This window comes from Taudactylus pleione, unplaced genomic scaffold, assembly GCF_031769625.1.
Source record: "Taudactylus pleione unplaced genomic scaffold, aTauple2 ptg000937l, whole genome shotgun sequence".
Classification (NCBI taxonomy): domain Eukaryota; kingdom Metazoa; phylum Chordata; class Amphibia; order Anura; family Myobatrachidae; genus Taudactylus; species Taudactylus pleione.
Window position 1 is genome coordinate 1304711 of NW_028285338.1, and position 24709 is coordinate 1329419.

Here is a 24709-nt window from a genome sequence, read left to right on the forward strand (position 1 = left end):
AATACATGTCCTATATTCTGTTACACTGCCGTCCTGTCTGCCACAGCTGTGTGTAATGTGTAATACATGTCCTATATCCTGTTACACTGCCGTCCTGTCTGCCACAGCTGTGTGTAATGTGTAATACATGTCCTATATTCTGTTACACTGCCGTCCTGTCTGCCACAGCTGTGTGTAATGTGTAATACATGTCCTATATTCTGTTACAATGCCGTCCTGTCTGCCACAGCTGTGTGCAATGTGTAATACATGTCCTACATCCTGTCTGCCACAGCTGTGTATAATGTGTAATACATGTCCTATATTCTGTTACACTGCCGTCCTGTCTGCCACAGCTGTGTGTAATGTGTAATACATGTCCTATATTCTGTTAGACTGCCGTCCTGTCTGCCACAGCTGTGTGTAATGTGTAATACATGTACTATATTCTGTTACACTGCCGTCCTGTCTGCCACAGCTGTGTGTAATGTGTAATACATGTACTATATTCTGTTACACTGCCATCCTGTCTGCCACAGCTGTGTGTAATGTGTAATACATGTACTATATTCTGTTACACTGCCGTCCTGTCTCCCACAGCTGTGTGTAATGTGTAATACATGTCCTATATTCTGTTACACTGCCGTCCTGTCTGCCACAGCTGTGTGTAATGTGTAATACATGTCCTATATTCTGTTACACTGCCGTCCTGTCTGCCACAGCTGTGTGTAATGTGTAATACATGTCCTATATTCTGTTACACTGCCGTCCTGTCTGCCACAGCTGTGTGTAATGTGTAATACATGTCCTATATTCTGTTACACTGCCGTCCTGTCTGCCACAGCTGTGTGCAATGTGTAATACATGTCCTATATTCTGTTACACTGCCGTCCTGTCTGCCACAGCTGTGTGTAATGTGTAATACATGTCCTATATTCTGTTACACTGCCGTCCTGTCTGCCACAGCTGTGTGTAATGTGTAATACATGTCCTATATTCTGTTACACTGCCGTCCTGTCTGCCACAGCTGTGTGCAATGTGTAATACATGTCCTATATTCTGTTACACTGCCGTCCTGTCTGCCACAGCTGTGTGCAATGTGTAACACATGTCCTATATTCTGTTACACTGCCGTCCTGTCTGCCACAGCTGTGTGTAATATAATACATGTCCTATATTCTATTACACTGCCGTCCTGTCTGCCACAGCTGTGTGTAATGTGTAATACATGTCCTATATTCTGTTACACTGCCGTCCTGTCTGCCACAGCTGTGTGTAATGTGTAATACATGTCCTATATTCTGTTACTCTGCCGTCCTGTCTGCCACAGCTGTGTGTAATGTGTAATACATGTCCTATATCCTGTTACACTGCCGTCCTGTCTGCCACAGCTGTGTAATGTGTAATACATGTCCTATATTCTGTTACACTGCCGTCCTGTCTGCCACAGCTGTGTGTAATGTGTAATACATGTCCTATATTCTGTTACACTGCCGTCCTGTCTGCCACAGCTGTGTGCAATGTGTAATACATGTCCTATATCTTGTTACACTGCCGTCCTGTCTGCCACAGCTGTGTGTAATGTGTAATACATGTCCTATATTCTGTTACACTGCCGTCCTGTCTGCCACAGCTGTGTGTAATGTGTAATACATGTCCTATGTTCTGTTACACTGCCGTCCTGTCTGCCACAGCTGTGTGTAATGTGTAATACATGTCCTATATCTTATTACACTGTCGTCCTGTCTGCCACAGCTGTGTGTAAGGTGTAATATATGTCCTATATTCTGTTACACTGCCGTCCTGTCTGCCACAGCTGTGTGTAATGTGTAATACATGTCCTATGTTCTGTTACACTGCCGTCCTGTCTGCCACAGCTGTGTGTAATGTGTAATACATGTCCTATATTCTGTTACACTGCCGTCCTGTCTGCCACAGCTGTGTGTAATGTGTAATACATGTCCTATATTCTGTTACACTGCCGTCCTGTCTGCCACAGCTGTGTGTAATGTGTAATACATGTCCTATATTCTGTTACACTGCCGTCCTGTCTGCCACAGCTGTGTGTAATGTGTAATACATGTCCTATATTCTGTTACACTGCCGTCCTGTCTGCCACAGCTGTGTGTAATGTGTAATACATGTCCTATATTCTGTTACTCTGCCGTCCTGTCTGCCACAGCTGTGTGTAATGTGTAATACATGTCCTATATTCTGTTACTCTGCCGTCCTGTCTGCCACAGCTGTGTGTAATGTGTAATACATGTCATATATCCTGTTACACTGCCGTCCTGTCTGCCACAGCTGTGTGTAATGTGTGTAATACATGTCCTATATTCTGTTACACTGCCGTCCTGTCTGCCACAGCTGTGTGTAATGTGTGTAATACATGTCCTATATTCTGTTACTCTGCCGTCCTGTATGCCACAGCTGTGTGTAATGTGTAATACATGTACTATATTCTGTTACACTGCCGTAATGTCTGCCACAGCTGTGTGTAATGTGTAATACATGTCCTATATTCTGTTACACTGCCGTCCTGTCTGCCACAGCTGTGTGTAATGTGTATTACATGTCCTATATTCTGTTACACTGCCATCCTGTCTGCCACAGCTGTGTGTAATGTGTAATACATGTCCTATATCTTGTTACACTACCGTCCTGTCTGCCACAGCTGTGTGTAATGTGTAATACATGTCCTATATTCTGTTACACTGCTGTCCTGTCTGCCACAGCTGTGTACAATCTGTAATACATGTCCTATATCTTGTTACACTGCCGTCCTGTCTGCCACAGCTGTGTGTAATGTGTAATACATGTCCTATATCCTGTTACACTGCCGTCCTGTCTGCCACAGCTGTGTGTAATGTGTAATACTTGTCTTATATTCTGTTACACTGCCGTCCTGTCTTCCACAGCTGTGTGTAATGTGTAATACATGTCCTATGTTCTGTTACACTGCCGTCCTGTCTGCCACAGCTGTGTGTAATGTGTAATACATGTCCTATATCTTATTACACTGTCGTCCTGTCTGCCACAGCTGTGTGTAAGGTGTAATATATGTCCTATATTCTGTTACACTGCCGTCCTGTCTGCCACAGCTGTGTGTAATGTGTAATACATGTCCTATGTTCTGTTACACTGCCGTCCTGTCTGCCACAGCTGTGTGTAATGTGTAATACATGTCCTATATTCTGTTACACTGCCGTCCTGTCTGCCACAGCTGTGTGTAATGTGTAATACATGTCCTATATTCTGTTACACTGCCGTCCTGTCTGCCACAGCTGTGTGTAATGTGTAATACATGTCCTATATTCTGTTACACTGCCGTCCTGTCTGCCACAGCTGTGTGTAATGTGTAATACATGTCCTATATTCTGTTACACTGCCGTCCTGTCTGCCACAGCTGTGTGTAATGTGTAATACATGTCCTATATTCTGTTACTCTGCCGTCCTGTCTGCCACAGCTGTGTGTAATGTGTAATACATGTCCTATATTCTGTTACTCTGCCGTCCTGTCTGCCACAGCTGTGTGTAATGTGTAATACATGTCATATATCCTGTTACACTGCCGTCCTGTCTGCCACAGCTGTGTGTAATGTGTGTAATACATGTCCTATATTCTGTTACACTGCCGTCCTGTCTGCCACAGCTGTGTGTAATGTGTGTAATACATGTCCTATATTCTGTTACTCTGCCGTCCTGTATGCCACAGCTGTGTGTAATGTGTAATACATGTACTATATTCTGTTACACTGCCGTAATGTCTGCCACAGCTGTGTGTAATGTGTAATACATGTCCTATATTCTGTTACACTGCCGTCCTGTCTGCCACAGCTGTGTGTAATGTGTATTACATGTCCTATATTCTGTTACACTGCCATCCTGTCTGCCACAGCTGTGTGTAATGTGTAATACATGTCCTATATCTTGTTACACTACCGTCCTGTCTGCCACAGCTGTGTGTAATGTGTAATACATGTCCTATATTCTGTTACACTGCTGTCCTGTCTGCCACAGCTGTGTACAATCTGTAATACATGTCCTATATCTTGTTACACTGCCGTCCTGTCTGCCACAGCTGTGTGTAATGTGTAATACATGTCCTATATCCTGTTACACTGCCGTCCTGTCTGCCACAGCTGTGTGTAATGTGTAATACTTGTCTTATATTCTGTTACACTGCCGTCCTGTCTTCCACAGCTGTGTGTAATGTGTAATACTTGTCTTATATTCTGTTACACTGCCGTCCTGTCTGTCACAGCTGTGTGTAATGTGTAATATATGTCCTATATTCTGTTACACTGCCGTCCTGTCTGTCACTGCTGTGTGTAATGTGTAATACATGTCCTATATTCTGTTACACTGCCGTCCTGTCTGCCACAGCTGTGTGCAATGTGTAATACATGTCCTATATTCTGTTACACTGCCGTCCTGTCTGCCACAGCTGTGTGTAATGTGTAATACATGTCCTATATTCTGTTGCACTGCCGTCCTGTCTGCCACAGCTGTGTGTAATGTGTAATACATGTCCTATATGCTGTTACACCACCGTCCTGTCTGCCACAGCTGTGTGTAATGTGTAATATATGTCCTATATTCTGTTACACTGCCATCCTGTCTGCCACAGCTGTGTGTAATGTGTAATACATGACCTATATCTTGTTACACTGCCGTCCTTTCTCCCACAGCTGTGTGTAATGTGTGATACATGTCCTATATTCTGTTACACTGCCATCCTGTCTGTCACAGCTGTGTGTAATGTGTAATACATGTCCTATATTCTGTTACACTGCCATCCTGTCTGCCACAGCTGTGTGTAATGTGTAATATATGTCCTATATTTTGTTATACTGCCATCCTGTCTGTCACAGCTGTGTGTAATGTGTAATATATGTCCTATATACTGTTACACTGCCGTCCTGTCTGCCACAGCTGTGTGTAATGTGTAATACATGTCCTATATTCTGTTACACTGCCGTCCTGTCTGCCACAGCTGTGTGTAATGTGTAATACATGTCCTATATTCTGTTACACTGCCGTCCTGTCTCCCACAGCTGTGTGTAATGTGTAATACATGTCCTATATACTGTTACACTGCCGTCCTGTCTGCCACAGCTGTGTGTAATGTGTAATACATGTCCTATATTCTGTTACAGTGCCGTCCCGTCTGTCACAGCTGTGTGTAATGTGTAATACATGTCCTATATTCTGTTACACTGCCGTCCTGTCTGTCACAGCTGTGTGTAATGTGTAATATATGTCCTATATACTGTTACACTGCCGTCCTGTCTGCCACAGCTGTGTGTAATGTGTAATACATGTCCTATATTCTGTTACAGTGCCGTCCTGTCTGTCACAGCTGTGTGTAATGTGTAATACATGTCCTATATTCTGTTACACTGCCGTCCTGTCTGTCACAGCTGTGTGTAATGTGTAATACATGTCCTATATTCTGTTACACTGCCGTCCTGTCTGTCACAGCTGTGTGTAATGTGTAATACATGTCCTATATTCTGTTACACTGCCGTCCTGTCTGCCACAGCTGTGTGTAATGTGTAATACATGTCCTATATCCTGTTACACTGCCGTCCTGTCTACTGCCGTCCTGTCTGCCACAGCTGTGTGTAATGTGTAATACATGTCCTATATTCTGTTACACTGCTGACATGTCTGCCACAGCTGTGTGTAATGTGTAATACATGTCCTATATCTTGTTACACTACCGTCCTGTCTGCCACAGCTGTGTGCAATGTGTAATACATGTCCTATATTCTGTTACACTGCCGTCCTGTCTGTCACAGCTGTGTGTAATGTGTAATACATGTCCTATATTCTGTTACACTGCCGTCCTGTCTGCCACAGCTGTGTGTAATGTGTAATACATGTCCTATATTCTGTTACACTGCCGTCCTGTCTGCCACAGCTGTGTGTAATGTGTAATATATGTCCTATATTCTGTTACACTGCCGTCCTGTCTGCCACAGCTGTGTGTAATGTGTAATACATGTCCTATAATCTGTTACACTGCCGTCCTGTCTGCCACAGCTGTGTGTAATGTGTAATACATGTCCTATATTCTGTTACACTGCCGTCCTGTCTGCCACAGCTGTGTGTAATGTGTAATACATGTCCTATATTCTGTTACACTGCCGTCCTGTCTGCCACAGCTGTGTGTAATGTGTAATACATGTCCTATATTCTGTTACACTGCCGTCCTGTCTGCCACAGCTGTGTGTAATGTGTAATACATGTCCTATATTCTGTTACACTGCCGTCCTGTCTGCCACAGCTGTGTGTAATGTGTAATACATGTCCTATATCCTGTTACACTGCCGTCCTGTCTGCCACAGCTGTGTGCAATGTGTAATACATGTCCTATATTCTGTTACACTGCCGTCCTGTCTGTCACAGCTGTGTGTAATGTGTAATACATGTCCTATATTCTGTTACACTGCCGTCCTGTCTGCCACAGCTGTGTGTAATGTGTAATACATGTCCTATATTCTGTTACACTGTCGTCCTGTCTGCCACAGCTGTGTGCAATGTGTAATATATGTCCTATATTCTGTTACACTGCCGTCCTGTCTGCCACAGCTGTGTGCAATGTGTAATATATGTCCTATATTCTGTTACACTGTCATGCATTTGTGAAGCTGCTCTGTCACTTAGTTTAGCCAGTCAGCTCACTGCAGACTTTAAACCTGTATTGTTGAACTAGTGTGAATAATATTAGTGTGAGCTGTGTGACTGAAAATTAATGTTGTTATTTAGTTTAATAATACTGTAGGAACAATAACAGACACAAATTATGTGATTTTATCTATTTTAAAAATAAATAAATAAAAAAATAGATTTAAAACCAAAACTTGAGGGTCGATGCAAAGCTGTACGATATTACACTCTTACTGTTAGTTCTTATTAGACATCTGTTACATACTGTATAACACTGTTCATGTAGAATATTGCTGAACCTGTAGAATCAGTAAATCTGCTACCTGCATTGTCTACTAGCTCTAATCTCTTACCAAACTTTGATAAATAACCCCCCTCCCCCTTCCCTTTAGTACCTATATCACTCTGGATTTTCTATAGACAATTTTTCCTTTTCTACCCCTCTTTTGATCAGGGCGTACAGTATATTTATATATCTCCTGGTATTATTACAGTGAACAATGTGTCAGCCTATAAAGTAGGAGTTACCTTTTATTACTTATTAGGACATTGCTGCTGTGATGTTAAATCTGATTATGAAATAGAGAAAACAATTAGACAATAATAGCAGGATGCAGTCTCAGCCCTGCCCTGATTCTTGCTGCCTCTGCTATAAATGATGGTGCAAGGTCTTCACCTCAGATACATCTCAGCCAGCAATAATGAGACCAGCCGCTCTCTGCCTTCTCCTGGGCCTGTTCCTGCCCTCAGCAATGCCTGTCAGTAAGTGACATAGATTAAGTAGCGTGTAGAAGGTTCCTGTATGTAGAGTCTGACATACTGTATGTGAGATTGCATTTAATGTGTTTATTACAACATTGCATTATTCTGCTAAGAACAATTATACAGATTCTGTATTTGTAATAAATTGGGATGTTTTTAATAGGTAATTGTTTTTGTTCAGGGTCGGACTGGGCAAAAGGAGAACAGGGGAAACTCCCGGAAGGCCCGAGGGTATGCCCCTCTTATAGGAATCAGGCTCCAGACTGTGCTCTTGAATTATATGTGTTACACCAAAGAGCTGTGCTGTATAATGTATTTCCCACAATGCATTGCAGTTATTACCCTGGTATATTGTCATGCATGCACTAGCAGTACTATTTACTATATAAACATTTCTAAAGGAGTCTCAACCATACACACTAATATTTATGGCTAGCCAAAGGTGCAAGTATGGGCCCCTATCACTGTATCCGCCTGGTGTGCCCTTCATGCCCGTATCGGACACTGTTGGTGTTTGGATGACTATGGGAAGTTCTCTCAAGTCCTACATTACAGTATTTATAAACCACTTCTAAAGAGTAGTTTTATGTGTATAATATGGCTATGCTAGGTACCCCAGTATAGCTGCTATACAATGAGGGGTATAAATGGCTGTGGCTATGCTAGTTACCCCAGGATAGATGCTATACAATGAGCGCTATAAATGGCTGTGGCTATGCTAGTTACCCCAGGATAGATGCTATACAATGAGGGGTATAAATGGCTGTGGCTATTCTAGTTACCCCAGGAGAGTGGCTATACAATGAGGGGTATAAATGGTTGTGGCTATTCTAGTTACCCCAGGAGAGTGGCTATACAACGGTGGGTATAAATGGCTGTGCCTATTACAGATACCCAATGATAGATTATACACAATGAGGGATATAAATGGCTATGGCTATGTTAGTTATCCCAAGATAGATGCTATACAATGGGAGGTATAAATGGTTGTGGCTATGCTAGTTAACCCAGGATAGCTGCTATACAATGAGGAGATTAAATGGCTGTGGCTATGCTAGTTAACCCAGGATAGATGCTATACAATGAGGAGATTAAATGGCTGTGGCTATGCTAGTTAACACAGGATAGATGCTATACAATGAGAGATATAAATGGCTGTGGCTATGCTAGTTAACCCAGGATAGGTGCTATACAATGAGGAGACTAAATGGCTGTGGCTATGCTATTTACTCCAGGATAGGTGCTATACAACGAGGGCTATAAATGGCTATGCTAGTTACGCCAGGTAAGATGCTTTACAATGAGGGGTGTAAATGGCTGTGGCTTTGCTAGTTACCCCAGGATAGATGCTATACAATGAGGGGTAGAAATGGCTGAGGCTATGCTAGTTACCCCAGCATAGATGATATACAGTGAGGGGTATAAATGGCTGTGGCTATTCGACTTACCCCAGGAGAGTGGCTATACAATGGTGGGTATAAATGGCAGTGCCTATTACAGATACCCAATGATAGATTATATACAATGAGGGATATAAATGGCTATGGCTATGTTAGTTATCCCAAGATAGATGCTATACAATGGGGGGTATAAATGGCTGTGGCTATGCTAGTTAACCCAGGATAGGTGCTATACAATGAGAGGTATAAATGGCTGTGGCTATGCTAGTTACTCCAGGATAGGTGCTATACAACGAGGGGTATAAATGGCTGTGGCTATGCTAGTTACTACAGGATAGGTGCTAAACAACGAGGGGTATAAATGGCTATGCTAGTTAAACCAGGATAGATGCTATACAATGAGAGGTATAAATGACTGTGGCTATGCTAGTTACCCCAGGATAGCTGCTATACAATGAGGGGTATAAATGGCTGTGGCTATGCTAGTTACCCCAATACAGATGCTATACAATGAGGGGTATAAATGGTTGAGGCTATGCTAGTTACCCCAGGATAGCAGCTATACAATGAGGGGTATACATGGCTGTGGCTATGCGAGTTACCCCAGTATAGCAGCTATACAATGAGGGGTATACATGGCTGTGGTTATGCTTATTACCCCAAGATAACTGCTATACAATGAGGGGTATAAATGGCTGTGGCTATGCGAGTTACCCCAGGATAGCAGCTATACAATGAGGGGTATACATGGCTGTGGTTATGCTTATTACCCCAAGATAACTGCTATACAATGAGGGGTATAAATGGCTGTGGCTATGATTGTTACTCCAGATTAGGTGCTATACAATGAAGGTTATAAATGGCTGTAGCTATGCTAGTTACCCCAAGATAACAACTATACAATGAGGGTTAAAAATGGCTGTGGCTATGCTTGTTACCCCAGGATAGATGCAGTGCAATGATGGGTATAGATGGCTGTGGCTTTGCTAGTTACCCCATGAGACATGCTATAGATAGAGGGGTATAAATAACCGTGGCTTTGCTAGTTACAACAGGATAGCTGCTATACAATGAGGGGTTAAATGTCTGTGGCTTTTCTAGTTACCCCAGGAGAGTGGCTTTACAATGGTGGGTATAAATGGCTGTGCCTATTACAGATACCCAATGATAGATTATATACAATGAGGGGTATAAATGGCTGTGGCTATGTTTGTTACCCCAAGATAACTGCTATACAATGAGGGGAATAAATGGCTCTGGCTATGCTTGTTACCCCAGGATAGCTGCTATACAATGAGGAGATTAAATGGCTGTGGCTATGCTAGTTACCCCAGGATAGATGCTATACAATGAGGGATATAAATGGCTGTGGCTATGCTAGTTACCCCAAGATAATTGCTATACAATGAGGGGTATGAATGGCTCTGGATATGCTAGTTGCCTCAGGATAGATGCTATACAATGAGGGGTATAAATGGCTGTGGCTATGCAAGTTACCCCAGGTTAGATGCTATACAATGAGGGATATAAATGGCTGTGGCTATGCTAGTTACCCCAAGATAATTGCTATACAATGAGGGGATTATAAATGGCTGTGGCTTTGCTAGTTACCCCAGGATAGGTGCTTTACAATGAGGGGTATAAATGGCTGGGGCTATGCTAGTTATCCCAGGATAGGTGCTATACAATGAGGAGTATAAATGCCTCTGGCTATGCTAGTTTACCCAGGATAGATGCTAGACTATAAGTGGTATACATGGCTGTGGCTATGCTAGTTACCCCAGGATAATTGCTATACAATGAGGGGTATAAATGGCTGTGGCTATTATAGTTACCCATGATAGATGCTATAAAATGAGGTTTTTAAATGGCTTTGGCTATGCTAGTTACCCCAGGATAGATGCTATACAATGAGGGGTATAAAAGGCTGTGGCTATGCAAGTTACCCCATGAGACATGCTATAGATAGAGGGGTATAAATGACTGTGGCTTTGCTAATTACAACAGGATAGATGCTATACAATGAGGGGTATAAATGGCTTTGGCTATTCTAGTTACCCCAGGAGAATGGATATACAATGGTGGGTAAAAATGGCTGTGCTTATTACAGATACCCAATGATAGATTATATACAATGAGGGGTATAAATGGCTGTGGCTATGTTAGTTATCCCAAGATAGACGCTATACAATGGTTGGTATAAATGGCTGTGCCTATTACAGATACCCAATGATACATTATATACAATGAGGGGTATAAATGGCTGTGGCTATGCTTGTTACCCCACTATAGCTGCTAAACAATGAGGAGATTAAATGGCTGTGGCTATCCTAGTTTCCCCAGGATAGATGCTATACAATGAGGGATATAAATGGCTGTGGCTATGCTAGTTACCCCAAGATAATTGCTATACAATTAGGGGTATAAATGGATGTGGCTATGCTAGTTGCCCCAGGATAGATGCTATACAATGAGGGGTATAAATGGCTGTGGCTATGCTAGTTACCCCAGGATAGATGCTATACAATCAGGGGTATAAATGGATGTGGCTATGCTAGTTACCCCAAGATAATTGCTTTACAATGAGGGGATTATAAATGGCAGTGGCTATGCTAGTTACCCCAGGAGAGGTGCTATACAATGAGGGGTATAAATGGCTGGGGCTATGCTAGTTACCCCAGGATAGGTGCTATACAATGAGTGGTATAAATGGCTCTGGCTATGCTAGTTACCCCAGGATAGGTGCTATACAATGAGGAGTATAAATGGCTGTGGCAATGCTAGTTACATCAGGATAATTGCTATACAATGAGGGGTATAAATGGCTGTGGCTATGCTAGTTACCACAGGACAGCTGCTATACAATGAGAGGTATACATGGCTGTGGCTATGCTATTTACCCCAGGATAGATGCAATAACATGAACGGTATTCAAGGCTGTGGCTATTCTAGTTTCCCAAAGATAATTGTTATACAATGAGGGGTATAAATGGCTGTGGCTATGCTATTTACCCCAGGATATCTGCTATACAATGAGGGGTATAAATGTCTATGGCTATGCTTGTTACCCCAGGATAGATGCTATACAATGAGGGGTATAAATTGTTGTGGCTATGCTAGTTACCTTAGGACAGAAGCTTTACAATGAGGGGTATAAATGGATTTGGCTATGCCAGTTACCCCAGGAGAGATGCTATACAATGAATGGTATAAATGGCTGTGGCTATTATAGTTACCCCAGGATAACTGCTATACAATGAGGTTTATAAATGGCTGTGGCTATGCTAGTTACCCCAGGATAGCTGCTATACAATGAGGGGTATACATGGCAGTGGCTATGCTAGTTACCCCAAGATAACTGCTATACAATGAGGGGTATAAATGGCTGTGGCTATGATTGTTACTCCAGATTAGGTGCTATTCAATGAATGTTATAAATGGCTGTGGCTATGCTAGTTACCCCAGGATAGATGCAGTACAATGAGGGGTATAGATGGCTGTGGCTATGCTAGTTACCCAAGGAGACATGCTATAGATAGAGGGGTATAAATGGCTATGGCTATAATAGTTACCACAGGATAGCTTCTATACAAGAGGGGTATAAATGGCTGTGGCTATGCTAGTTACCAGAGGATAGCTGCTATACAATGAGGGGTATAAATGACCGTGGCTTTGCTAGTTACAACAGGATAGATGCTATACAATGAGGGGTAGAAATGGCTGAGGCTATGCTAGTTACCCCAGGATAGATGATATAGAATGAGGGATTAACTGTCTGTGGCTATTATAGTTACCCCAGGAGAGTGGCTATACAATGGTGGGTATAAATGGCTGTGCCTATTACAGATACCCAATGATAGATTATATACAATTAGGGGTATAATTGGCTGTGACTATGCTAGTTACCCCAAGATAACTGCTATACAATGAGGGGAATAAATGGCTCTGGCCATGCTTGTTAACCCAGGATAGGTGCTATACAATGAGGGGTATAAATGGCTGAGGCTATGTTAGTTAACCCAGGATAGCTGCTATACAATGAGGAGCTTAAATGGCTGTGGCAATGCTAGTTACTCCAGGATAGGTGCTATACAATGAGGAGTATAAATGGCTGTGGCTATGCTAGTTACTCCAGGATAGATGCTTTACAATGAGATTAAATGGCTGTGGCTATGCTAGTTAACCCAGGATAGATGCTATACAATGCGGAGTATAAATGGCTGTGGCTATGCTAGTTACCCCAGTATAGATGGTATACAATGAGGGGTATAAATGGCTGTGGCTATGCTAGTTACCCCAGGATAGTGGTTACACAATGGTGGGTATAAATGGCTGTGGCTTTGCTAGTTACCCCAGGATAGATGCTATACAATGAGGGGTATAAATGGCTGTGACTATGCTAGTTACCCCAGGATAGCTGCTATACAATGAGGGGTATAAATGGATGTGGCTATGCTAGTTACCCCAGGATAGATGCTATACAATGAGGAGTATAAATGGCTGTGGCTATGCTAGTTACCCCAGGATAGATGCTATACAATGAGGGGTATAAATGGCTGTGGCTATGTTAGTTATCCTAAGATAGATGCTATACAATGAGGGGTATAATTGGCTCTGGCTATGCTAGTTACCCCAGGATAGATGCTATACAAAGAGGAGTATAAATGGCTATGGCGATGCTAGTTACCCCAGGATAGATGCAGTACAATGAGGGGTATAAATGGCTGTGGCTATGCTAGTTACCCCAGAATAGATGCTATACAATGATGGGCAGAAATGGCTGTGCCTATGCTAGTTACCGCAGGAGAGATGCTATACAATGAGGGGTATAAATGGCTGTGGCTATTATAGTTACCCATGATAGATGCTATAAAATGAGGTTTATAAATGGCTTTGGCTATGCTAGTTACCCCATGATAGATGCTATACAATGAGGGGTATAAAAGGTTGTGGCTATGCTAGATACCCCAGGACAGCTGCTATACAATGAGAGGTATACATGACTGTGGCTATGCTAGTTACCCCTGGATAGATGCAATAATATGAACGGTATACATGGCTGTGGCTATTCTAGTTACCCCAAGATAGTTGTTATACAATGAGGGGTATAAATGGCTGTGGCTATACTATTTACCTCAGGATAACTGCTATACAATGAGGGGTATAAATGTCTATGGCTTTGCTTGTTACCCCAGGATAGATGCTATATAATGAGGGATATAAATGGTTATGGCTATGCTAGTTACCCCAGGACAGATGCTTTACAATGAGGGGTATAAATGGCTGTGGCTATGCCAGTTACCCCAGGAGAGATGCTATACAATGAAGGGTACACATTTCTGTGGCTATTATAGTTACCACAGGATAGCTGATATACAATGAGGGCTATAAATGGCTGTGGCTATGCTAGTTACCCCAGGATAGATGCTATACAATGAAGGGTATAAATGGCTGTGAATATGCTAGTTACCCAAGATAGCTGCTATACAATGAGGGGTATAAATGGCTGTGGCTATGCTAGTTACCCCAGAATAGATGCTGTACAAAGAGGGGTATAAATTGCTGTGGCTTTGTTAGTTATCCCAAGATAGATGCTATACAATGAGGGGTGTAAATGGCTGTGGCTATGCTAGTTACCCCAGGATAGATGTTATACAATGAGTGGTATAAATGGCTGTGGCTATGCTAGTTCCCCCAGGATAGATGCTACACAATGAGGGGTATAAATGGCTGTGGCTATGCTAGTTAACCCAGGATAGATGCTATACAATGCGGGGAATAAATTGCTGTGGCTATGATAGTTATACAAAGATAGATGCTATACAATGAGGGGTATAAATGGCTGTGGCTATGCTAGTTGCCCCAGGATAGATGCTGTACAATGAGGGGTATAAATGGATGTGGCTATTCTAGTTACCCCAGTATAGATGCTATACAATGAGGGTTATAAATGGCTGTGGCTATGATTGTTACTCCAGATTAGGTGCTATACAATGAGGGGTATAAATGGCTGTGGCTATGCTAGTTACCCCAAGATAACTGCTATACAATGAGGGTTAAAAATGGCTGTGGCTATGCTAGTTACCCCAGGATAGATGCAGTACAATGAGGGGTAAAGATGGCTGAGGCTATGCTAGTTAACCCAGGATAGCTGCTATACAATGAGGAGATTAAATGGCTGTGGCTATGCTAGTTAACCCAGGATAGAAGCTATACAATGAGAGGTATAAATGGCTGTGGCTATGCTAGTTAACCCAGGATATGTGCTATACAATGGGGAGATTAAATGGCTGTGGCTATGCTAGGTACTCCAGGATAGGTGCTATACAACGAGGGGTATAAATGGCTCTGCTAGTTAAGCCACTATAGATGCTATACAATGAGGAGTATAAATGGCTGTGGCTATGCTAGGTACTCCAGGATAGGTGCTATACAACGAGGGGTATAAATGGCTATGCTATTTACCACAGGATAGATGCTATACAATGAGGGGTATAAATGACTTTGGCTATGCTAATTACTCCAGGATAGCTGCTATAAAATGAGGGCTATAAATGGCTGTGGCTATGCTAGTTACCCCAATACAGATGCTATACAATGAGGGGTATAAATGGCTGTGGCTATGCTAGTTACCACAGGATAGCTGCTTAACAATGAGGGGTATACATGGCAGTGGCTATGCTAGTTACCCCAAGATAACTGCTACACAATGAAGGTTATAAATGGCTGTGGCTATGCTAGTTACCCCAGGATAGATGCTGTACAATGAGGGGTATAAATGGATGTGGCTATTCTAGTTACCCCAGTATAGATGCAATACAATGAGGGTTATAAATGGCTGTGGCTATGATTGTTACTCCAGATTAGGTGCTATACAATGAGGGGTATAAATGGCTGTGGCTATGATAGTTACCCCAAGATAACTGCTATACAATGAGGGTTAAAAATGGCTGTGGCTATGCTAGTTACCCCAGGATGGATGCAGTACAATGAGGGGTAAAGATGGCTGAGGCTATGCTAGTTAACCCAGGATAGCTGCTATACAATGAGGAGATTAAATGGCTGTGGCTATGCTAGTTAACCCAGGATAGATGCTATACAATGAGAGGTATAAATGGCTGTGGCTATGCTAGTTAACCCAGGATATGTGCTATACAATGAGGAGATTAAATGGCTGTGGCTATGCTAGGTACTCCAGGATAGGTGCTATACAACGAGGGGTATAAATGGCTATGCTATTTATGCCACTATAGATGCTATACAATGAGGAGTATAAATGGCTGTGGCTATGCTAGGTACTCCAGGATAGGTGCTATACAACGAGGGGTATAAATGGCTATGCTAGTTACCACAGGATAGATGCTATACAATGAGTGGTATAAATGACTTTGGCTATGCTAATTACTCCAGGATAGCTGCTATAAAATGAGGGCTATAAATGGCTGTGGCTATGCTAGTTACCCCAATACAGATGCTATACAATGAGGGGTATAAATGGCTGTGGATATGCTAGTTACCACAGGATAGCTGCTATACAATGAGGGGTATACATGGCAGTGGCTATGCTAGTTACCCCAAGATAACTGCTACACAATGAAGGTTAAAAATGGCTGTGGCTATGCTAGTTACCCCAGGATAGATGCAGTACAATGAGGGGTATAGATGACTGTGGCTATGATAGTTACCCCAGGAGACATGCTATAGATAGAGGGGTATAAACAGCTATGACTATTATAGTTACCACAGGATAGCTTCTATACAATGAGGGGTATAAATGGCTGTGGCTATGCCAGTTACCCAAGGATAGCTGCTATACAATGAGGGGTATAAATGACCGTGACTTTGCTAGTTACACCAGGATATATGCTATACAATGAGGGGTTAAATGTCTGTGGCTATTATAGTTACCCCAGGAGAGTGGCTATACAATGGAGGGTATAAATGGCTGTGCCTATTACAGATACCGAATGATAGATTATATACATTGAGTGGTATAAATGGCTGTGGCTATGCTAGTTACCCCAAGATAACTGCTACACAATGAGGGGAATAAATGGCTCTGGCTATGCTAGTTACCCCAGGATAGGTGCTATACAATGAGGGGTATAAATGGTGTGGCTATGTTAGTTAACCCAGGATAGGTGCTATACAATGAGGAGTATAAATGGCTGTGGTTATGCTAGTTACTCCAGGATAGATGCTATACATTGAGGAGATTAAATGGCTGTGGCTATGCTAGTTAACCCAGGATAGATGCTATACAATGAGGAGTATAAATGGCTTTGGCTATGCTAGTTACTCCAGGATAGGTGCCATACAACGAGGGGTATAAATGGCTTTGGCTATGCTAGTTACCCCAGGAGAGTGGTTACACAATGGTGGGTATAAATGGCTTTGGCTATGCTAGTTACCCCAGGATAGATGCTATACAATGAGGGGTATAAATGGATGTAGCTATGCTAGTTACCCCAGGATAGATGCTATACAATGAGGAGTATAAATGGCTGTGGCTATGCTTGTTACCCCAGGATAGCTGCTATACAATGAGGGGTATACATGGCAGTGGCTATGCTAGTTACCCCAAGATAACTGCTATACAATGAGGGGTATAAATGGCTGGGGCTTTGATTGTTACTCCAGATTAGGTGCTATTCAATGAAGGTTATAAATGGCTGTGGCTATGCTAGTTACCCCAGGATAGATGCTGTACAATGAGGGGTATTGATGGCTGTGGCTATGCTAGTTACCCCAGGAGACATGCTAAGATAGAGGGGTATAATCGGCTATGGCTATAATAGTTACCACAGGATAGCTTCTATACAATGAGGGGTATAAATGGCTGTGGCTATGCTAGTTACCCCAGGATAGCTGCTATACAATGAGGGGTATAAATGACCGTGGCTTTGCTAGTTACAACAGGATAGATGCTATACAATGAGGGGTAGAAATGGCTGAGGCTATGCTAGTTACCCCAGGATAGATGCTATACAATGAGGGGTTAAATGTCTGTGGCTATTATAGTTACCCCATGAGAGTGGCTATACAATGGTGGGTATAAATGGCTGTGCCTATTACAGATACCCAATGATAGATTATATACAATTAGGGGTATAAATGGCTGTGGCTATGCTAGTTACCCCAAGATAACTGCTATACAATGAGGGGAATAAATGGCTCTGGCTATGCTTGTTACCCCAGGATAGGTGCTATACAATGAGAGGTATAAATGGCTGTGGCTATGTTAGTTAACCCAGGATAGCTGCTATACAATGAGGAGTTTAAATGGCTGTGGCTATGCTAGTTACTTCAGGATAGGTGCTATACAATGAGGAGTATAAATGGCTGTGGCTATGCTAGTTAACCCAGGATAGATGCTATACAATGCGGGGTTTAAATGGCTGTGGCTATGCTAGTTACCCCAGTAAAGATGGTATACAATGAGGGGTATAAATGGCTGTGGCTATGCTAGTTACCCCAGGACAGTGGTTACACAATGGTGGGTATAAATGGCTATGGCTATGCTAGTTACCCCAGGATAGATGCTATACAATGAGGGGTATAAATGGCTGTGGCTATGCTAGTTACCCCAGGATAGCTGCTATACAATGAGGGGTATAAATGGATGTGGCTATGCTAGTTGCCCCAGGATAGATGCTATACAATGAGGAGTATAAATGGCTGTGGCTATGCTAGTTACCCCAGGATAGATGCTATACAATGAGGGGTATAAATGGCTGTGGCTATGTTAGTTATCCTAAGATAGATGCTATAAAATGAGGTTTATAAATGTCTTCGGCTATGCTAGTTACCCCAGGATAGATGCTATACAATGAGGGGTATAAAAGGTTGTGGCTATGCTAGTTACCCCAGGACAGCTGCTATACAATGAGAGGTATACATGACTGTGGCTATGCTAGTTACCCCAGGATAGATGCAATAACATGAACGGTATACATGGCTGTGGGTATTCTAGTTACCCCAAGATAGTTGTTATACAATGAGTGGTATAAATGGCTGTGGCTATGCTATTTACCCCAGGATAACTGCAATTCAATGAGGGGTATAAATGTCTATGGCTATGCTTGTTACCCCAGGATAGATGCTATACAATGAGGGATATAAATGGTTGTGGCTATGCTAGTTACCCCAGGACAGATGCTTTACAATGAGGGGTATAAATGGCTGTGGCTATGCCAGTTACCCCAGGAGAGATGCTATACAATGAAGGGTATACATTTCTGTGACAATTATAGTTACCACAGGATAGCTGCTATACAATGAGGGCTATAAATGGCTGTGGCTATGCTAGTTACCCCTGGATAGAAGCTATACAATGAAGGGTATAAATGGCTGTGAATATGCTAGTTGCCCAAGATAGCTGCTATACAATGAGGGGTATAAATGGCTGTGGCTATGCTAGTTACCCCAGGATAGATGCTATGCAATGCGGGGTATAAATTGCTGTGGCTATGTTAGTTATCCCAAGATAGATGCTATACAATGAGGGGTGTAAATGGCTGTGGCTATGCTAGTTACCCCAGGATAGATGCTACACAATGAGGGGTATAAATGGCTGTGGCTATGCTAGTTAACCCAGTTTAGATGCTATACAATGCGGGGTATAAATTGCTGTGGCTATGTTAGTTATCCCAAGATAGATGCAATACAATGAGGGGTATAAATGACTGTGGCTATGCTAGTTACCCCAGGATAGATGCTATACAATGAGGGGTATAAATGGATGTGGCTATTCTAGTTACCCCAGTATAGATGCTATACAATGAGGGTTATAAATGGCTGTGGCTATGATTGCTTCTCCAGATTAGGTGCTATACAATGAGGGGTATAAATGGCTGTGGCTATGCTAGTTACCCCAAAATAACTGCTATACAATGAGGGTTAAAAATGGCTGTGGCTAAGCTAGTTACCCCAGGATAGATGCAGTAATATGAGGGGTAAAGATGGCTGAGGCTATGCTAGTTAACCCAGGATAGCTGCTATACAATGAGGAGATTAAATGACTGTGGCTATGCTAGTTAACCCAGGATAGATGCTATACAATGAGAGGTATAAATGGCTGTGGCTATGCTAGTTAACCCAGGATAGGTGCTATACAATGAGGAGATTAAATGGCTGTGGCTATGCTAGGTACTCCAGGATAGGTGCTATACAATGAGGGGTATAAATGGCTATGCTAGTTACGCTACGATAGATGCTATACAATGAGGAGTATAAATGGCTGTGGCTATGCTAGTTACTCCAGGATAGGTGCTATACAACGAGGGGTATAAATGGCTATGCTAGTTACCACAGGATAGATGCTATACAATGAGGGCTATAAATGGCTGTGGCTATGAAAGTTACCCCAATACAGATGCTATACAATGAGGGGTATAAATGGCTGTGGCTATGCTAGTTACCACAGGATAGCTGCTATACAATGAGGGGTATACATGGCAGTGGCTATGCTAGTTACCCCAAGATAACTGCTACACAATGAGGGGTATAAATGGCTGTGGCTATGATTGTTTCTCCAGATTAGGTGCTATACAATGAAGGTTATAAATGGCTGTGGCTATGCTAGGTACTCCAGGATAGGTGCTATACAACGAGGGGTATAAATGGCTATGCTAGTTACCCCAGGATAGATGCAGTACAATGAGGGTATAGATGACTGTGGCTATGATAGTTACCCCAGGAGACATGCTATAGATAGTGGGGTATAAACAGCTATGACTATTATAGTTACCACAGGATAGCTTCTATACAATGAGGGGTATAAATGGCTGTGGCTATGCCAGTTACCCCAGGATAGCTGCTATACAATTAGGGGTATAAATGACTGTGACTTTGCTAGTTATAACAGGATAGATGCTATACAATCAGGGGTAGAAATGGCTGAGGCTATGCTAGTTACCCCAGGATAGATGCTATACAATGAGAGGTATAAATGGCTGTGGCAATGCTAGTTACCCCAGGATAGATGCAGTACAATGAGGGGTATAAATGCCTGTGGGTATGCTAGTTACCCGAAGATAATTGCTATACAATGAGGGGTATAAATGGCTCTGGCTATGCTAGTTGCCCCAGGATAGATGCAGTACAATGAGGGGTATAAATGGCTGTGGCTATGCTAGTTACCCCAGGATAGATGCTATACAATGAGGTGCAGAAATGGCAGTGCCTATGCTAGTTTCCGCAGGAGAGATGCTATACAATGAGTGTATAAATGGCTATGGCTATTATAGTTACCCATAATAGATGCTATAAAATTAGGTTTATAAATGGCTGTGTCAATGCTAGTTACCCCAGGATAGATGCTATACAATGAGGGGTATAAAAGTTTGTGGCTACGCTAGTTACCCCAGGATAGATGCAATAACATGAACGGTATGCGTGGCTGTGGCTATTCTAGTTACCCAAAGATAGTTGTTATACAATGAGGGGTATAAATGGCTGTGGCTATGCTATTTACCCCAGGATAACTGCAATACAATGAGGGGTATAAATTTCTATGGCAATGCTTTTTACCCCAGGATAGATGCTATACAATGAGGGGAAAAAATGGTTGTGGCTATGCTAGTTACCCCATGACAGATGCTATACAATGAAGGGTATAAATGGCTGTGGCTATTATAGTTACCCCAGGATAGCTGCTATACAATGAGGGCTATAAATGGCTGTGACTATGCTCGTTACCCCAGGATAGATGCTATACAATGAAGGGTATAAATGGCTGTGAATATGCTCGTTACCCCTGTATAGCTGCTATACAATGAGGGGTATAAATGGATGTGGCTATGCCAGTTACCACAGGATAGATGCTACACAATGAGGGGTATAATGGCTGTGGCTATGCTAGTTACCCCAGGATAGATGCTATACAATGAGGTGTATAAATGGCTGTGGCTATGCTAGTTAACCCGGGATAACTGCTATAAAATGAGGGGTATAAATGGCTGTGGCTATGCTAGTTACCCCAGGATAGATGCTATACAATGAGGGGTATAAATGGTTGTGGCAATGCTAGTTACCCCAGGACAGATGCTTTACAATGAGGGGTGTAAATGGCTGTGGCTATGCGAGTTACCCCAGGAGAGATGCTATACAATGAAGTGTATAAATGGCTGTTGCTATTATAGTTACCCCAGGATAGCTGCTATACAATGAGGGCTATAAATGGCTGTGGCTATGCTAGTTACCCCAGGATAGATGCTATACAATGAAGGGTATAAATGGCTGTGAATATGCTCGTTACCCCAGGATAACTGCTATACAATGAGGGGTATAAATGGCTATGCTAGTTACCCCAGGATAGATGCTATACAATAAGGGAGATAAATGACTAAGGCTATGCTAGTTACCCCAGGATAACTGCTATACAATGAGGGGTTTAAATGGCTATGCTAGTTACCCCAGGATAGATGCTATACAATGAGTTGTATAAATGGCTGTGGCTATGCTAGTTACCCCAGGATAACTGCTATACATTGAGGGGTATAAATGGCTGTGGCTATGCTAGTTACCCATGGAAAGCTGCTATACAATGAGTGGCATAGATGGCTGTGGCTATGCTAGTTTCCCCAGGATAACTGCTATACATTGAGGGGTATAAATGGCTGTGGCTATGCTAGTTAGCCATGGAAAGCTGCTATACAATGAGTGGCATAGATGGCTGTGGCTATGCTAGTTACCCCAGGATAACTGCTATACAATGAGGGGTATAAATGGCTGTGGCTATGCTAGTTACACCAGGAGAGTAGCTATACAATGGTGGGTATAAATGGCTGTGGCTGTTACAGTTACCCCATGATAGATTCTATACAATGAGGGGAATAATTGGCTGTGGCTATGCTAGTTAATCAGAAAATATGATATGCAAAGGGGGGTATAAATGATTGTGGCTATGCTAGTTACCCCAGGATAGCTGCTATGCAATGAGGGGTATAAATGGCAGTGGCTATGCTAGTAACCCAGGATAGATGCTATACAATGATGGGTAGAAATGGCTGAGGCTATGCTAGTTACCCCAGGATAGATGCTATACAATGAGGGGTATAAATGGCTGTGGCTATTCTAGTTACCCCAGGTGAGTGGCTATACAATGGTGGGTATAAATGGCTGTGTCTATTACAGATACCCAATGATAGATTATATACAATGAGGGGTATAAATGGCTGTTGCTATGCTAGTTACCCCAATATAACTGCTATACAATGAGGGGTATAAATGGCTCTGGCTATGCTTGTTACCCCAGGATAGGTGCTATACAATGAGGGGTATAAATGGATGTGGCTATGCTAGTTACCCCAGGAGAGTGGTTAAACAATGGTGGGTATAAATGGCTGTGGCTATTACAGTTACCCCAGGATAGATTTTATACAATGAGGGGTATAAATGGCTTTGGCTATGCTATTTACCCCAAGATAATTGCTATACAATGAGGGCTACAAATGGCTCTGGCTATGTTAGTCACCCCAGTATATCTGCTATACAATGAGGGGTACAAATGGCTGTGGCTATGCTAGTTACCCCAGGATAGATGCTATACAATGAGGGGTATAAATGGCTGTGTCTATTATAGTTACCCATGATGCATGCTATACAATGAGGTTTATAAATGGCTGTGGCTATGCTAGTTACCGCAGGATAGATGATATACAATGAGGGGAATAAATGGCTGTGGCTATGCTAGTTACCCCAAGATAGATGTTATACAATGAGTGGTATAAATGGCTCTGGCTATGCTATTTACCCCAGGATAACTGCTATACAATGAGGGGTATAAATGGCTATGGCTATGCTAGTTACCCCAGGATAGATGCTGTACAATGAGGGGTATAAATGTCTATGTCTATGTTAGTTACCCCATGATAGATGCTATACAATGAGGGGTATAAATTGTTGTGGCTATGCTAGTTACCCCAGGATAGCTGCTATAGAATGAGGGGTATAAATGGCTATGGCTATGCACGTTACCCCAGGACAGATACTTTACAATGAGGGGTATAAATGGCTGTGGCTATGCCAGTTACCCCAGGAGAGATGCTATACAATGAAGGGTATAAATGGCTGTGGCTATTATAGTTTACCCCAGGATAGCTGCTATACAATGAGGGGTATAAATGGCTAAGCTAGTTACCCCAGGATAGATGCTATACAATAAGTTGTATAATTGGCTGTGGCTATGCTAGTTACCCCAGGAAAGCTGCTATGCAATGAGGGGTATAAATGGCTGTGGCTATGCTAGTTACCGCAGGATAGATGCTATACAATGAGGGGTATAAATGGCTGTGGCTATGCTAGTTACCCCTAGATAGATGTTATACAATGAGGGGTATAAATGGCTCTGGCTATGCTATTTACCCCAGGATAACTGCTATACAATGAGGGGTATAAATGGCTATGGCTATGCTAGTTACCCCAGGATAGATGCTGTACAATGAGGGGTATAAATGTCTATGGCTATGCTAGTTACCGCATGATAGATGCTATACAATGAGGGGTATAAATTGTTGTGGCTATGCTAGTTACCCCAGGATAGCTGCTATAGAATGAGGGGTATACATGGCTGTGGCTGTTACAGTTACCCCATGATAGATTCTATACAATGAGTTGTATAATTGGCTGTGGCTATGCTAGTTAATCAGAAAATATGAAATACAAAGGGGGGTATAAATGGTTGTATCTATGCTCGTTACCCCAGGATAGCTGCTATGCAATGAGGGGTGTAAATGGCTGTGGCTATGCTAGTAACCCAGGATAGATGCTATACAATGATTAGTAGAAATGGCTGAGGCTGTGCTAGTTACCCCAGGATAGATGCTATACAATGAGGGGTATAAATGGCTGTGGCTATTCTAGTTACCCCAGGTGAGTGGCTAAACAATGGT

General features: G+C 42.5%; 1 protein-coding gene across 1 annotated transcript in view; it reads left to right on the forward strand.

The window, feature by feature from the left end:
• The first annotated feature begins 7313 nt into the window (after positions 1 to 7313).
• The window catches only part of LOC148473303 (uncharacterized), a 124247-nt gene continuing 106851 nt past the window's right edge, over positions 7314 to 24709 (forward strand). Inside the window, exon 1 of the mRNA XM_088459834.1 lies at positions 7314 to 7416. Coding sequence (XP_088315960.1) covers positions 7356 to 7416 — 61 coding nt within the window. The 5' untranslated portion in view covers positions 7314 to 7355. The remainder of the gene's footprint in view (positions 7417 to 24709) is intronic.